The sequence below is a fragment of the Culex quinquefasciatus genome, chromosome 1 (assembly GCF_015732765.1).
Source record: "Culex quinquefasciatus strain JHB chromosome 1, VPISU_Cqui_1.0_pri_paternal, whole genome shotgun sequence".
NCBI lineage: Eukaryota > Metazoa > Arthropoda > Insecta > Diptera > Culicidae > Culex > Culex quinquefasciatus.
Genome location: NC_051861.1, coordinates 57744896 through 57760106, shown reverse-complemented (window position 1 = coordinate 57760106; position 15211 = coordinate 57744896). Strand labels below are relative to the sequence as shown.

The 15211-nt window shown below is 36.1% G+C and overlaps 1 protein-coding gene across 1 annotated transcript in view; it reads left to right on the top strand.

The window, feature by feature from the left end:
- Positions 1–14983, top strand: part of LOC6052736 (cadherin-23) — a 244791-nt gene extending 229808 nt beyond the window's left edge. Inside the window, exons 11-14 of the mRNA XM_038248957.1 lie at positions 5940–6262; positions 14127–14325; positions 14382–14577; positions 14639–14983. Coding sequence (XP_038104885.1) covers positions 5940–6262; positions 14127–14325; positions 14382–14577; positions 14639–14952 — 1032 coding nt within the window. The 3' untranslated portion in view covers positions 14953–14983. The remainder of the gene's footprint in view (positions 1–5939; positions 6263–14126; positions 14326–14381; positions 14578–14638) is intronic.
- Positions 14984–15211: the final 228 nt, after the last annotated feature.

Sequence of the window (15211 nt, the reverse complement as noted above, 5' to 3'; positions counted from 1 at the left end):
AAGAGATAGAGAGTGAGAGCAAACGGTCATAGTACTCTTCGGAGTGAACTCACTATGATGACCCGTGCCATAATATTCGTTTCCATAGTTTCGATGTTTTTTTAGTAGTATTTTCTATATGTTTTGCATATTACATGATAGGTTAGTCATTGTATGTTATTCGTTCGTCCTTTAATCAATGGCTAATAGAAGGAAATTGTTTAGGAGCACTAGTTTGAATAAACTCCACAGTAGGATTAGCAACGGTCATTTTGAATACACATAACACAATTTGTTAAACACTCCTCACCAATTATGTGTACTGCCGTGCGACTAACGATGGAATGAATAAAAAAGGGGCAAGATGAACCTGGATGATCGTGGGGGGGGTTAGCTACTGGGTCATGTCCACTGCAGCGATCTTTTCCACTTGAACCTCGGAACCAACAACACCCATCAAAGTTCCAGAATATAAGTAACTCGGTCTAAGAAGTTCGTCCGGTTACCAAAGGCAAATAAAAGTCGACCACGGATAGTTTATCCTCGCGAGTGGAAAAGTGATTTGGAGCAACGTGCAGAATTGCGTAGAATCAGGATCCAACAGTTTTAAGCTGTAGACACGTCCAACGTCTCAGCCAGAAGTCGAGCACGCCCAAAAAGCTCGCCAAGAAGGTCCCGTTGACCACGTGTCCTGACGTGGCACCCGCCGACCGCCGTCCTCGGTTTGCGAGGTAAAGCACCCTCTTTGCTTACCACCACGCCCGTTGTGGTCGTTCATCCGCCGACGTTCGGTAGCCTGGCTAGGCTCCGTCGGTCCATCCGCACCCGTCCAGAAGCACACCTGTGCGCGACTCGGTGAGCCTGACGAGGCTTCGCCGAGATCATCGTCAGCAGCTCGCAGCAAACTGGAGTGCAGAACACCAGCAGCAGCACGCAGTACCGCCGGCCGGCCCCGAACACACACTTACACACACGAACACTTCGTAAGTAATTAAAAAGCAAGTGAAAAATGCAAAGACCGTGTTTCTTTTGAGTCCCTGATCAGCTTCCCCCTGTTGCATCTCGACCCAGAGCTGAGGAGTCCTCTCCGAAAGCTCGCCGCGTTTGGTAAAAGAGGCCAGTGGAGAGCCCACCACCGATCCCCGTGGCTATTAGACCAGGGAGAGGTGGATTTGTCTGGAGGCGTTGACCTCCAAGTTAAAAAGTAACAACACATACATTTGTTCAGTTTTCGATTCTGAGTCGATATAAATACATGAAGGTGGGTCTTTGAGCTTTTAATAAAAAGTTCATTTTTAGAGGATTCGGAGGATTATAGCCTTACCTCAGTGAGGAAGCCAAAAACACAATGAAGTTGATTCAACGCAATAATTTTGTTAATATTTCCAAAAGTGATTGACAAAATACACAGAGTAAATTCAACTATAAATTTAGAGTTGTTGATATTGATTTTGAGATTTATTTCTAATCTAATCTAATCTAATCTAATCTAGGAGCCAATCATTCGAAGGGATCCTGGAGAGTGCCTTAGGTTAGCCCGAGCATGGGTAAATAACAAGGGAAATGCAAAATAATACCATTCAATGGTATCAATACCAAATTTTGGTTTTCGCGAGCCCTTGAAAAATTATCTAAAGTGTAAGTTAATACCAATCATTGGTATTATACCAAATTTTGGTATTGTTTTGTTGTTGGGCATGTTGGAATGGCACGTTTTGGTATTGCATTGGTCTTCCCCATCAAGGGGCTGGAAACTCTTAGAGCTATAATTATTATGTTAACCAGTATATCAAAATATATGTTAGTATACTTATTATTTCCTTCACATATCGCCAGTATACTTACCAATATACTGAGAGTATCTTAATATACTGACAGTTTATTGCTTTTCGGTTAGTATACTAATAAGTATACTGGAATATCGTTAGTATACTCAGTATTCTTAAGTAATATTAGAGTTTCCAGCCCCTTGTTCCCCATACAGTTTTGTGGTATGATTTCATGGTATTATAGCATCTATCACTGGGCAACCAAGGGCACATTTTGGTATTTGTTATTATGCCAAGTAATACCAAAGTATGGTATTCCCGTGTTATTAACCCCTGCTCGGGAGATTACGCCTAGCACTCTTCTTGTTATTTATCAACATTTGTAGTGCGCCATTGCATCGGAATGCATTGAAACATCACAAGCGTTAAAGCGGCCAGGCCTACTGCGTAAAGCCGTATCGCAGAGACATGATTCGTTTGAAGTGGGTTGAGTTTGAGCACTGAGTGTTCGAACAACAACACAATTCCGAATCGACAGGGGAGGAAGAAGCGTGGGGTTACACCACCATACGCTCCGAGATTTGGTTGTATTCGTTGGGTGCACCATGCTAAGAAGGTTTGGTACTCCAAGACCCTCTGGGATGGGACATTGTATTTCCTCGAATGCCCTGGACACTATTTGCCGTGGTTATAGCGCCACATCTCGCTCTAATTGGTTTTGAGATTTATTTCAACAAAAAATCGTTAACTTGAAACAACAAAATATTTTGTTGATTAAAATAGGCCTTATTTTTTTGCGTGCCCTAAGGGGTTAAGGAAAAATGTTTTTGAATGGTTTTTCTTATATTCTAAATAAATTGGATGCAATTTGATTGATCATCTTTTAAAATTCTCCATCAATTGTTCGATAAATTTAAAATTACGGAAACTATCGATATCAGCATCAACATATGGGTCATTCCATCTGAAGCGGAACAGCATTTGAAAATTACCCTCTCCGATCCTGCTCAAATTTGGCAGAGCTGTTGATACTATCAAAGCATGCAAGAATCCCGAATTTCATCCAAATCGGACCACCCCCTCCATTTTTGTACCTCCCCAAAAAAAATGACTTTTTGGCGATTTTTGACCAAACCTCCTAGTTTCAAACGGCGATAGCTCAGGAACCACAAATCTCAGAAGGTCGGTCTTAGACTCAATTTTGAAGGAAATTGGACGTAGAATCCATTTCCGTTATCAAAATGTTGATTAATTTATTTTTTTCTACCTGTATTGCGCAATTGAAAACTTTAAACGGCCGTATCTCAAAACACCCCAACTTATTTTTTTGATTTGACCTCACCATCGTGTTCCCCGGCCAATTTTACATAAGAATCACTTATCGACAGAAATGAATATGTTTTATTCCACAGATATCGAATTTTAAAGTTTAGTGTTTTCGAGATTACCTACATCAGCTTCATTCGCCGCATCTGCTAGAAGCACACAGGCGAGCTGATCAATAACTGCTACCTGGTCATTTATTGAAATAATATTTCATCATAAATAATCTTTATCAAATTGGGCAAAAAATAACTGTATAACACTGTAGGAATCTGGAGTTTAATCGCGAATGTGTATCTGCTCAACAAAAAATAATGAAGTGAATTTCTGTGCTAACCCATAGGATAGAGTAATAACGACACACAGTTAAGGGCAGAATTGGAATCCGACGAAGCGAGCAGGAAAATGAAATCTTGTTAGTAACACTGAACAATAAGTGCACGATACATTATTGAGTAAAACATATGAAAAAAAATTGTTTATACGTTGTACTCTAGTGGAGTATGAAAAGGATTTCTGGATACCTTCCAGAAATCCTTTTCATACTCCACCAAAAATTTAAGAAAATAACAAAGTTTGATCTGCTGCAAAGTGGCTAATTCCCCAAATTTAGTTGCGATGATTTTGACACCGTCCGAACTACAGTTTTTTTTCTTCTTTAATTCTTAGATTCTTGGAACACAATACGGCTGCTGTCCTCACGTATAAGGATTTTTTTATTAAATGTACCTTGACCAAAATCATCATTTAATCAAATGGAGCTGGCTCACAATATAAAAATTGATTTAATATGATCAATCTTTTAAACCATAAATCAGATTTGCCAAATTATGGCAAAGTGTCAATAATAAACTATAATAATAATAATAATAATAATAATAATAATAATAATAATAATAATAATAATAATAATAATAATAATAATAATAATAATAATAATAATAATAATAATAATAATAATAATAATAATAATAATAATAATAATAATAATAATAATAATAATAATAATAATAATAATAATAATAATAATAATAATAATAATAATAATAATAATAATAATAATAATAATAATAATAATAATAATAATAATAATAATAATAATAATAATAATAATAATAATAATAATAATAATAATAATAATAATAATAATAATAATAATAATAATAATAATAATAATAATAATAATAATAATAATAATAATAATAATAATAATAATAATAATAATAATAATAATAATAATAATAATAATAATAATAATAATAATAATAATAATAATAATAATAATAATAATAATAATAATAATAATAATAATAATAATAATAATAATAATAATAATAATAATAATAATAATAATAATAATAATAATAATAATAATAATAATAATAATAATAATAATAATAATAATAATAATAATAATAATAATAAATAATAATAATAATAATAATAATAATAATAATAATAATAATAATAATAATAATAATAATAATAATAATAATAATAATAATAATAATAATAATAATAATAATAATAATAATAATAATAATAATAATAATAATAATAATAATAATAATAATAATAATAATAATAATAATAATAATAATAATAATAATAATAATAATAATAATAATAATAATAATAATAATAATAATAATAATAATAATAATAATAATAATAATAATAATAATAATAATAATAATAATAATAAAGCAGGTTTTGGGGTTTTGCTAAATGGCGCTATTTTGCTACCGCCCATGACAAAGGCCCTAGTCATGGCCTCGAAGGTACTCTAAAACGGTTAGCAACACGTAAAAAACGGTGCATTCAAAATAACCCAATAAATATTCCTTTCACAAAAATAGATTGATCAAGGTAGGGGAACAGCATCTAATTTCAGCGTTCCTCTAATGTTGCCATAGCTTATTAAAAGCGTTTTCAACTGAAATCGAGTGATAAATAGCTCAATAAGAAGTGAACAAGCAAGTTTCTATCAAAAGTTTTGCAAATTTTGTTGTTCAAATAGTGAAAATGAGCAAATTGGATGAAACTAGGAGCGAGGACTTAACCTGGCAAACATACGAGAATTTCCCCTATTAGCCATTTGAATAAATATTTGCGTAAAATTATAAAAACATAAATTAAATTAATCATCTCCCAGAACACCAGGTAGCAGTTATTGATCAGCTCACCTGTGTGCTTCTAGCAGATGCGGCGAATGAAGCTGATGTAGGTAATCTCGAAAACACAACACTTTAAAATTCGATATCTCTGGAACGAAACATAATCATTTCTGTCGATAAGTGATTCTTATGTAAAATTGGCCGGGTAACACGATGGTGAGGTCAAATCAAAAAAATAAGTTGGGGTGTTTTGAGATACGGCCGTTTAAAGTTTTCAATTGCGCAATACAGGTAGAAAAAATAAATTAATCAAAATTTTGATCACGGAAATGGATTCTACGTCCAATTTCCTTCAAAATTGAGTCTAAGACCGACCTTCTGAGATTTGTGGTTCCTGAGCTATCGCCGTTTGAAACTAGGAGGTTTGGTCAAAAATCGCCAAAAGTCAATTTTTGGGGAGGTACAAAAATGGAGGGGGTGGTCCGATTTGGATGAAATTCGGGATTCTTCAATGTTTTGATAGTATCAACAGCTCTGCCAAATTTGAGCAGGATCGGAGAGGGTAATTTTCAAATTTGCACTTTTTCGTGCACAGTTGAGATGGAATGACCCATATATCAACAACATCGGCATAGAAATCCCAGCAAGCTGAGGACAGTGGTCTCTATACATAACTATTTTTAAAAATCAAAATGTTTCACAATTTCTAAGTTTCCTTAGCACTCACGTGATTCTTTATTTTCAATTTTAGGCTGTAGACCATGACGAAGGTACTCATGCGCAAATGAGCTTCTATCAAATTGGAGAGGTAAAACAATCGCTCGACGAAGGCCTGGATCACTTGAGAAAGCCTCCATTCCTGGTGGATCGTGATACGGGAGCTATTCAGATAAATTTCGATCCCCAAAAAGGCATGAAGGGTTATTTCGACTTCAAAGTGATGGTTAATGATAGTGCAGGCCATAGAGATGATGCGCACGTGTTCATATATTTGTTGCGAGAGGATCAACGTGTTAAATTTGTGTTGCGTTTGCAGCCGGTGGAGATGCGCGAGAAAATCAACATATTCAGAGAGTAAGGCATTTTACTCAGTAAAACAGAAAATGGAGTCTACCCTATTATTTATTTGGTCATAAACTTGTCTATTAGAGCAGCGATTTTCAACCTTCTTCTAGGCCGGTACCCCCTGCCATGTAAATCAAGTAGGCCCGGTACCCCCGTTGAGAATCGTTGTATTAGAGAGTTCAAACTATGGTAATTTTTCCAGATTTCCCCCCCGAATGGCCCAAGATTTGCGTAACGACAGACGAATCTGGCGAAAATCTGGCGGAATAGCTCGCAGCGCCCGAGCATGGGTAAATAACAAGGGAAATGTATAATAATACCTTTCTCTGTTATCAATTCCAAATTTTGGTATTTCTGGACCCTTCAAAATTTGCCTTAAGGATTATGCAAGAGTAAAATTTGTTATCATACCAATTTAAGATGTTGTTTTGATATTGCAAAACACCACATTTTTGTATTCTTTTGGTATCACAGTATTTTATCAAATTCCTCTGAAACTATGGGAAAATTTTGACCAATTTTGACAAAATAATTAATTTTGCGCTAAACTGATGTCTCAAAGCGAATGCTTTCGTTGAAAACCGTAAATTTCAAACTTGATTTTAAACATTTTTGATATACCCCCTACAGAAATGACTTGAAATTGTGGAAAATTTTCTAAGTCAGGATGGCACATTTTGGTATTATTTTGGTATTAAAGTGTTTTATCAAATTCCTCTGAAACTGTGGGAAAATTTTGACCAATTTTGACAAAATAATTAATTTTGCGCTAAAATGATGTCTCAAAGCGAATGCATTCATTGAAAACCGGAAATTTAAAACTTGATTTTAGACATTTTTGATATACCCCCAAAAGAAATGACTTGAAATTGTGGAAAATTTCAGTCAGGATGCCACATTTTGGTATTATGTTTATTGCGGGCGTCAATAATTAGAGTTCACGCGCGGTGATACGACCGCAAGATTATGGTCGCATAACAACCGCAGAACAAATTTTTGGCTGTTGTCAAAGGTTGCCCTGAGTTTTCAGCTGACTTTTCGGAAAATATTCAAAACAAACCCAGTTGACAGCCAAATCAACGCAGAATTTCAGTTTAACTTGCTGTTTTTTTATACTGCGGTTGTTAGGCGGTAATAATCTCCTGTCACTCATAGCGAAGGAGAAACGTGATTTTATCTCGCAATAGGTAATATTGAAGTGTTTCATCAAATTCCTCTGAAACTATGGGATTTTTTTTTATAAATTTTACGAGATAATTAATTTTGCGCTAGAATGACTTGAAACCCAAAAATGTTCAAGCTGATTTTATTTTTTTTTAGATACCCACTAAGATTTTTTTTAAATCGTTGAAATTTCTCTAAGTCGAGAGAACCAAATATTTTGAAAAACGAGTCAATCGACAGATTACTGAATTTTGGTGAATTTCAAACCAGTTTCATTTGATCGAATCCCTGCTCCCTCTGGGAGCAACAGATACACACACGGTAATTAATTACCACACACACACATGCCGCTCCCCCCACTACAACAACTAGCGGTGGGTGAGATGACCAACCAACCACACCACAACGCGTGAAGGAAGGAAGGAAGACTCTTCCAACAAGACCTACAGGAGATCATCATCTACCATCAAGACGAAGAACAATAGATCTCGGATCTATAAATAGACGCACGGCTCCGTGATGGCAAGGCCGATTGAGCCAGTTAGGGTATAGGTTAAGATAGAGGACAAAGAATAAAAAAATATAAAAAATGTAGTTTCATTTTAATAACACATATTTTTTAATCTTATTATTTTTCAAAAGCTTCAAGAACATCAAGCACAGGCCGTTCATCAATGAAAAATGCATTCGATGTGGTGAAGAATATCACTAAGAACAACATGGAATCATCAGGTGAGTAGATTTGGTTGTTGTGGATCATTTCCGTTTTTCACCAACTGCAACTGCTGCACTAAAAATGGAATAAAAATACAAAATTTTAGCATTACTTGTGCAAATACCAGCGACCAAAATGTGCTCTTGGTTGCCCAGTAATAGATGGTAAAATACCATGAAATCATACCAAAATCATGTATGTGGAAGACCACAGGAATACCAAAATCTGATTTTCCAAGGGCGCGGGAATACCTAAAAATAAAACCATGGCAATGCCAAGTTTTGATATTCATGCAATGAATGCATAGAGACGAGTTGTTCCGTTTAATTCCGCCAACCAAACCACAATTCAAGCAATGTTCAAAAACCCAGAAGAGCTCAACTTGGTATTGAAATGGTTTTATTTTGAGGTATTATTTTACCCTTGGAATAACATGGTATTATTTTACCCTTGGAATAACCCCTGCTCGGGTGTCTGGCACAAAAATCAATCGGTTCAATCGGTTGAACCGTGCACGACTGGTTTGTTGCAGATTCGCCAGAATCTTGAGCCAGTAGGGGGGGAAATCTTCCAGACGTCTTGCGCAGAGCCTAAGACAAAACGCTCGCCAGACGCTCCCCGTTCCGTCTGGGTTATTTTCCGATTGAGTGGACTCTCAATTACAGTGGACCCTCCCCGAGCAGGGGTAAATAACACGAGAATACCATTTTTTTGTATTACTTGGAAAAATAACAGGGACCAAAATTTTACCTTGGTTGCCCAGTAATAGACGGTAAAATACCATGAAATCATACCAATGTCTTGTATGTGGAAGGGCACAACAATACCAAACCATGTTATTCCGAGGGTAAAATAATACCACAAAATAAAACCATTTCAATACCAAATTGAGGTCTTCTAGATTTTTGAGAATTGCTTGAATACCAAAACTTGGTATTGCCATGGTGTTATTTTTAGGTATTCTCGTGCCCTTGGAAAATCAGATTTTGATATTCCTGTGGTCTTCCACATACATGATTTTGGTATGATTTCATGGTATTTTACCATCTATTACTGGGCAACCAATGGCACATTTTGATCGCTGGTACTACCAAAATTTTGTTTTCGTGCATTTTTTTTTAGTGCAGCAGTTGCAGTTAGTTAAACAACGGAAATGATCTATTAGGGTGTAATATGGTTGTACGGAAAAAAAAAAATTGTCCAAATCTAATGAGCACAGCAGCTTTTCAGTTCCTTTTGGGGTCCTAAACAACTACCCAAAGTTTGGTAATGATTGGTGTAGTCCTCACTTTGCGCAAAGCGATTCAATTTTACATATAAATTTGTATGGGAAAAATCTTTTTTTTTAATGTTAATATTTAAAAACTTCAAGTTTCACGCTCTACTAAAACCGGATTCATTATAAATTTATATAGAAAATTGAATCGCTTTGCGCAATGTAAGGACTAAACAAATCATTACCAAACTTTTGGGAGTTGTTTAGGACCCCAAAAGGAACTGAAAAAATGCTGTGCTGGAAAATCAATTTTGATATTGCACTCTAATGATCCATATGCAACAGCCAAATCTATCACCTGATGATTCCATGTTGTTTTTAGTTTCAAAATAGCAACATTCCCCTTAAAATGTTAACCAAATCAACTGTATTATTCATATTTTTATAGGGGTTATAGATCTTCATCGACAAGGTCTGATAAAAACCAATCCAACGATAGTTCGCATTCTATCAAAATATCTGAGATCCAGCCACCAAGAAGTGTATAAATAACACATAAGTGATGATAACTTTTGATAGGGTTGTCAGATCTTTGATGTTTTAGGCTCATTTAAAAGGTTTTCGATTATCAAACTAACGACGGGTTTGATGATGAATCCGGACATCATTTATATTGAAATATCTGTGATCCGGCCTCCAAATAGTGTATAAATAACTCATAAGCGCTGATAACTTTCGAAAGGGTTGTCAGATCTTTGATGTCTCATTGGAAAGGTCTTTAAAATACCTTTTCAAAAATATATAACAAGACGGGGTTTCTTACAAAAACCACCCTTTTTAAAATCTTCCGAACATTGGTCAAAATCGTTTTTTTTTAGAATTACTTTTGAAGTACTTTCCTAAACTTCATAATAATAACTAGGGTATTATGGGACCCCAAGACGGATCGAATGAGGCCAAAACGGCCCTAATCGATTCAGTAAGTCCGGAGATAATCGAGTGCATATTTTTTAATGCACGGAATCACATCCAGACACACGCAAAGACATTTGTTCAGAATTTGATTCTGAGTCGATAAGTATACATGAAGGTAGGTCTACGCGGTCGAATTAAGAAGGGATTGCCACAAAAGGCGATAACTCAATAGGCGAGATCTCGAAAGGCGAAAATTCAAAAGGCGAAAAAGTAGACCCACCACATTAGGCGAAATAGCACAAAAGGCAAGATCAAATGGCGAAAAAGTATTATTTGATTAAGATTTTCCCTTTCTCTCAGACAATGAAGTTACGAAGTGTAAACAAACAATCCATCCAGCTCGTTCGTGGGTGGATTGTTTGTTTACACATCTAGAGTATTTTTAAAAGGTTCGACAGCTATTGTGCTTCATATGTTTATTATGTTTATAATCGGACCTTAAAAAATTAGACTTCGTTTTGGCCCTTTTACGTCTTTATCATTCCGGTATGGGCAACGAACACACCACTTCTGGAAGTTTAGTACGCTGCTAGTCGAAACCCCTACGGTCAGGATTTCGAGTGAGCACTTTGCTCTTTGAAGGGAATCTGACTTTGGCGAACCAAAAAGTAATCTAGAGACTTTGTATGGTCAAAAAATGTTGTTAAAACAGAAAAAATAATTATGATTGTTGGGGGAACAGCATCTAATTCCAGCGTGCCTCTAATGTTGGCAGGTCAGAACTTTAACAATCAATTAAAGCTAATTAAAAGCGTTTTCAACTTAAATGGAGTGATAAATAGCTCAATAAGAAGTGAGTAAGCCAGTTTCTATCAAAAGTTTTGCAAAATTAGTTGTTTAAATAGTGAAAAACAGCAAATTGGATGGAGTTAGGAGCGAGTGCTTAACCTGCCAAACATACGAGAATTTCCCCTACATCATTAATGAAAAATCCGTAAAACTGATATGAAAAAAGAACGGGAATATTTGAGGAAATGCTTTATACAAAATACATTTGGCGAAAAAATACACAAACCACGCGCCTGGCGCGTGGTTTGTGTATTTTTCGCCAAATGTGCTTTTTATGTGATTTTCGCCTTTTGAAACATTTCGCCTAATGCATTTTCGCCTTTTGTGATTTCGCCTTTTGAGTCTTCGCCAAACGTAGGAGACTCAATTAAGAAGTTCATTTTTCGAGTGATTTTATAGCCTTTCCTCGGTGAAGTGAGGATGGCAAAACATCTATAGCCACTCAAAACACAATTTTTTTCAAACTGAAATGGCAGACTTGCTGTTACTGCAGAGAGGCTGCCCCGTGAGAACCTTCCCACTCGGAAAATAATCTGGTAAATTTGAGTGGCTGGCGCAGTCGGACGTTTGTTGTGCAGTTTAGACACGCTTATTTTAGCAAGGGTTTGCGCAACGCCAGACGAATCTGGTGAAAATTGGCGAAATTTCTACCACACGGAGAAAAAAGTGTTCCGAAAATCGTGAACAAGCGTTCATGAAAATGGGAACCACGAACAAAGCGTTCAAATGCCATGGTACGATTTTGAAAATCGTACCATGGAATTTGAACACTTAGTTCGTGGTTCCCATTTTCATGAACGCTTGTTCACGATTTTGGGAACCATTTTTTCTCCGTGCAGCTGTTTAATTGGTTGAACCGTGCACGACCGGTTTGTTTCATATTCATATATAATCGAGATTTGGCCCTGTATTAGACTCAAAAATTACCATAGTTTGAACCACTCTAGTGTTTACTTATTTAAAGCTTCAAATTCACCGCTCGGTCAACGATATATTTCTGTTGTACTGTATTAACACTCAAACGCTCGGGTAGTCATTTGACCCAATTTTTTTTTTTAGAAATCTCATAACTTCCATAAAATCCGTTGGGGTACCTCGGCCCTCCTATTTGGGGTTTTGGTTAATAAAACAAAAACCATTTCACAGAACAAGGCCGGAAACGATGCAAAACTTCAAGGCATCATTCTAATACATCATCTACTGCCCATCATTGAAAATTCGGCTATTATGCCAAATCAAGTATTCCGAGAAAAACGCGTCTTAGTGTTTGTCACAAAATCTCCGTCAAGGCAATTTCCCATAAGAGTGGCATATTAGCCGTTTGGTTTTTCGCATCGGCAGCCATGTCTAAACACTATATCAGTGAAATTCAAGTTCCAGAAGATGCGTTGGAACATCCTCTACCACCTAGTGCTAATATCTCGTTTTTGCAAAAAGTGGATATTTGCCGTTTTTTCAATGGTTGGCAGTCTAGCAAAAATAATTGACATGGGTCAATCCTACGGGGCACCGGAGCAGCTTCCATTTGGGCACCAATCGACATCAGCTCAATGATCCGTTTCCGGTTGGAACCTGTTTCGGTGCTTGAAGGTCTTGACCATGTCATATATCTATGCAGGGTGATTAGCATTAGCATTAGCATTTGGAGGACGCCCCACCACCGGAAGGCTCCACAACGCTTATCCCACTGTTTGGTATGGTTGTGTTAGACCCTCATCCGGAACAATAATCCAACACGGGAGATACCATGTCTTCATCTTTTGATGAGTGTGTAATACAGCCCAGGGCATAAGGGGTCCACGCCGGGTCCAAGCTATCCTCGGGAAATGAAGGAATGTTAGTAAACACCTATCTAAAGTGCGCAGGGACCCTACGTCACCTTAGTGGTATAGATGTTTGTAGGGAGGTTTTGGACTCAATGTTAGTAGGAGAGGTAGAACCCTAGGATATACCCCGAAAGGTATTGCGGGCAAATCAAGTAGAGTTAGTTTTTATTATTAAACATATACTTGTGACTGTATAGTGTAAAGAATGCATGATTTATATTTTTTTATATTTTAAGCCACGGCAGATACAACGCGACGAAGCCGTGCTTGATTAAATTGATTGTAGTATTACTAAACTAACCATTTACTCATGTAAATGTAATGCTGATTAAACACAGTTTTAACATGTCTGCTATTAAACTCAAGCTACCGACTGTAAGAGTAAAAAGGAGTTATATTTTACCTTAAATGATTATATGTTTAAGCGAAATTCGAGGTTATACATGATACATATTAAATAATTGGAATCTTGATTTTAAACTCTTACAGCGATGCAGAGTAAACAATAATTATTTATTTGTTTAATTTAAATTGAGAGTTAAATACAAATTAAAACGACCGATTCAAAAGCATACTTAGTTAATATTTCATTTTTGTTGTGTAATGGGAATAATCAGCATATTTAATATGTTTGAATTTAAATACAATAAAAATGGAAAGTCCTCACCAAGTTTTCATTATCGGCATCTGTGGGAGTCGGCTAGTGTAAGATACAACAGTTGAGAAAAAAAAAGCTCGAGAAAAAGAAAAAAAAGAAAAAGCCTCCAGAATTTTTAAATAATTCTGGAGATAAATGCTCCCCTCTGACATCCCTGCGCACCAACACTGAAAACAAAAACAACCATATCTATGCAGGGTGATGTATTTAAATGATGCCTTGAAGTTTTGCATCATTTCCGGCCTTGTTCTGTGAAATGGTTTTTGTTTTATTAACCAAAACCCCAAATAGGAGGGCCGAGGTACCCCAACGGATTCCGGAATATCTCCGGTAAAAGTGGACCATATTTGTCCCCCATCTGACAGTTAAAAATATAGACAAATCTGGATCTTTTGCAACGAGAAGCATCCAAATTGGTCAATTCTATCAAAAGTTATGACATTTCTAAGAAAAAAAATTGGGTCAAATGACTACCCGAGCGTTTGAGTGTTAATTTAAAAAATATCACTAATTTATTGAAAACATTTCAGTGCACTGAGTGATGTTAGCAGTTGTATAGTAAATGTGGATGATTTTCGTGTCCACGAAAATCGTGATGGATCTATCGATAAAACAAAGACTGATGTTTATATACACTTGGTTAACCGAAAAGACAATTCTATTTTAGACGTTTCGGACGTACTGAAACTACTGGACGAGAATGTTGAGATGTTGAATGAACTCTTCAAGGTATACTTGTACTGCTTTTGTCTAGCGTGGTGTTTAACAGTGTTCAACCATTACAGGAATTCAACGTGCTTGACACACAAGCTTCAGAAGCATCCTTTTTTACTGCCGATTTATCTGGTGGATCTGTTTTTGTTTGGCTAGTAATTTCAAACATATTTATTGGTGCTTTACTCATTGTAATACTAGCATTATGCGTTTCGCAACGTAGTAAATATCGGCGTCAGTTGAGAGCGGCTCGGGTGGCAAATTATGGTACAAAACTAGCTCATGAACTCAAACTCTAAACAAATTTACAATGTCCTTTTGCTTACAGCTGCTGCCCATTCAGACCTGGTGACAAAGGGTTTGTTATCCTCGGTTCCAAACACAAACAAGCACAGCATTGAAGGCAGCAATCCGATTTGGTTGAAGGCATATGAAAACGAATGGTTTAAAAATGATGAAGGCCATGTAAAAAACATCTCTGGACCAGAATCGCTCGAAGAAAATATTATCAGTGCTGATGATCTGACAAAAACCCTCAACTTCGATCGCTTTGATGCAAAGCAGTACAACTTATACTCACAAGTTGATAAATTTACAAACAAAAATATACTTACCAACAAACTGGAAACTACGGAGCTTTAAACTTCGAAACAATAAAATGTCATATCAATGCTAAAAAAAACATTCTTGACTTCATATTACCCTGACTGAAAAGTCCGTCAGACGTCCGTCGTTTGTCGTCCGTGCAATTGTACGACGTCGCACGACAATGTCGTGTGACTTTCGCACGAATGTCATACGTTTTTGCACCAAAATGTCGTATTTGTCGTGCGATCGATGATCGAAATTGTAGGACATTGAACAGTGGTCCGTATCCGAAATCTAGCGTGACAAAATTGAT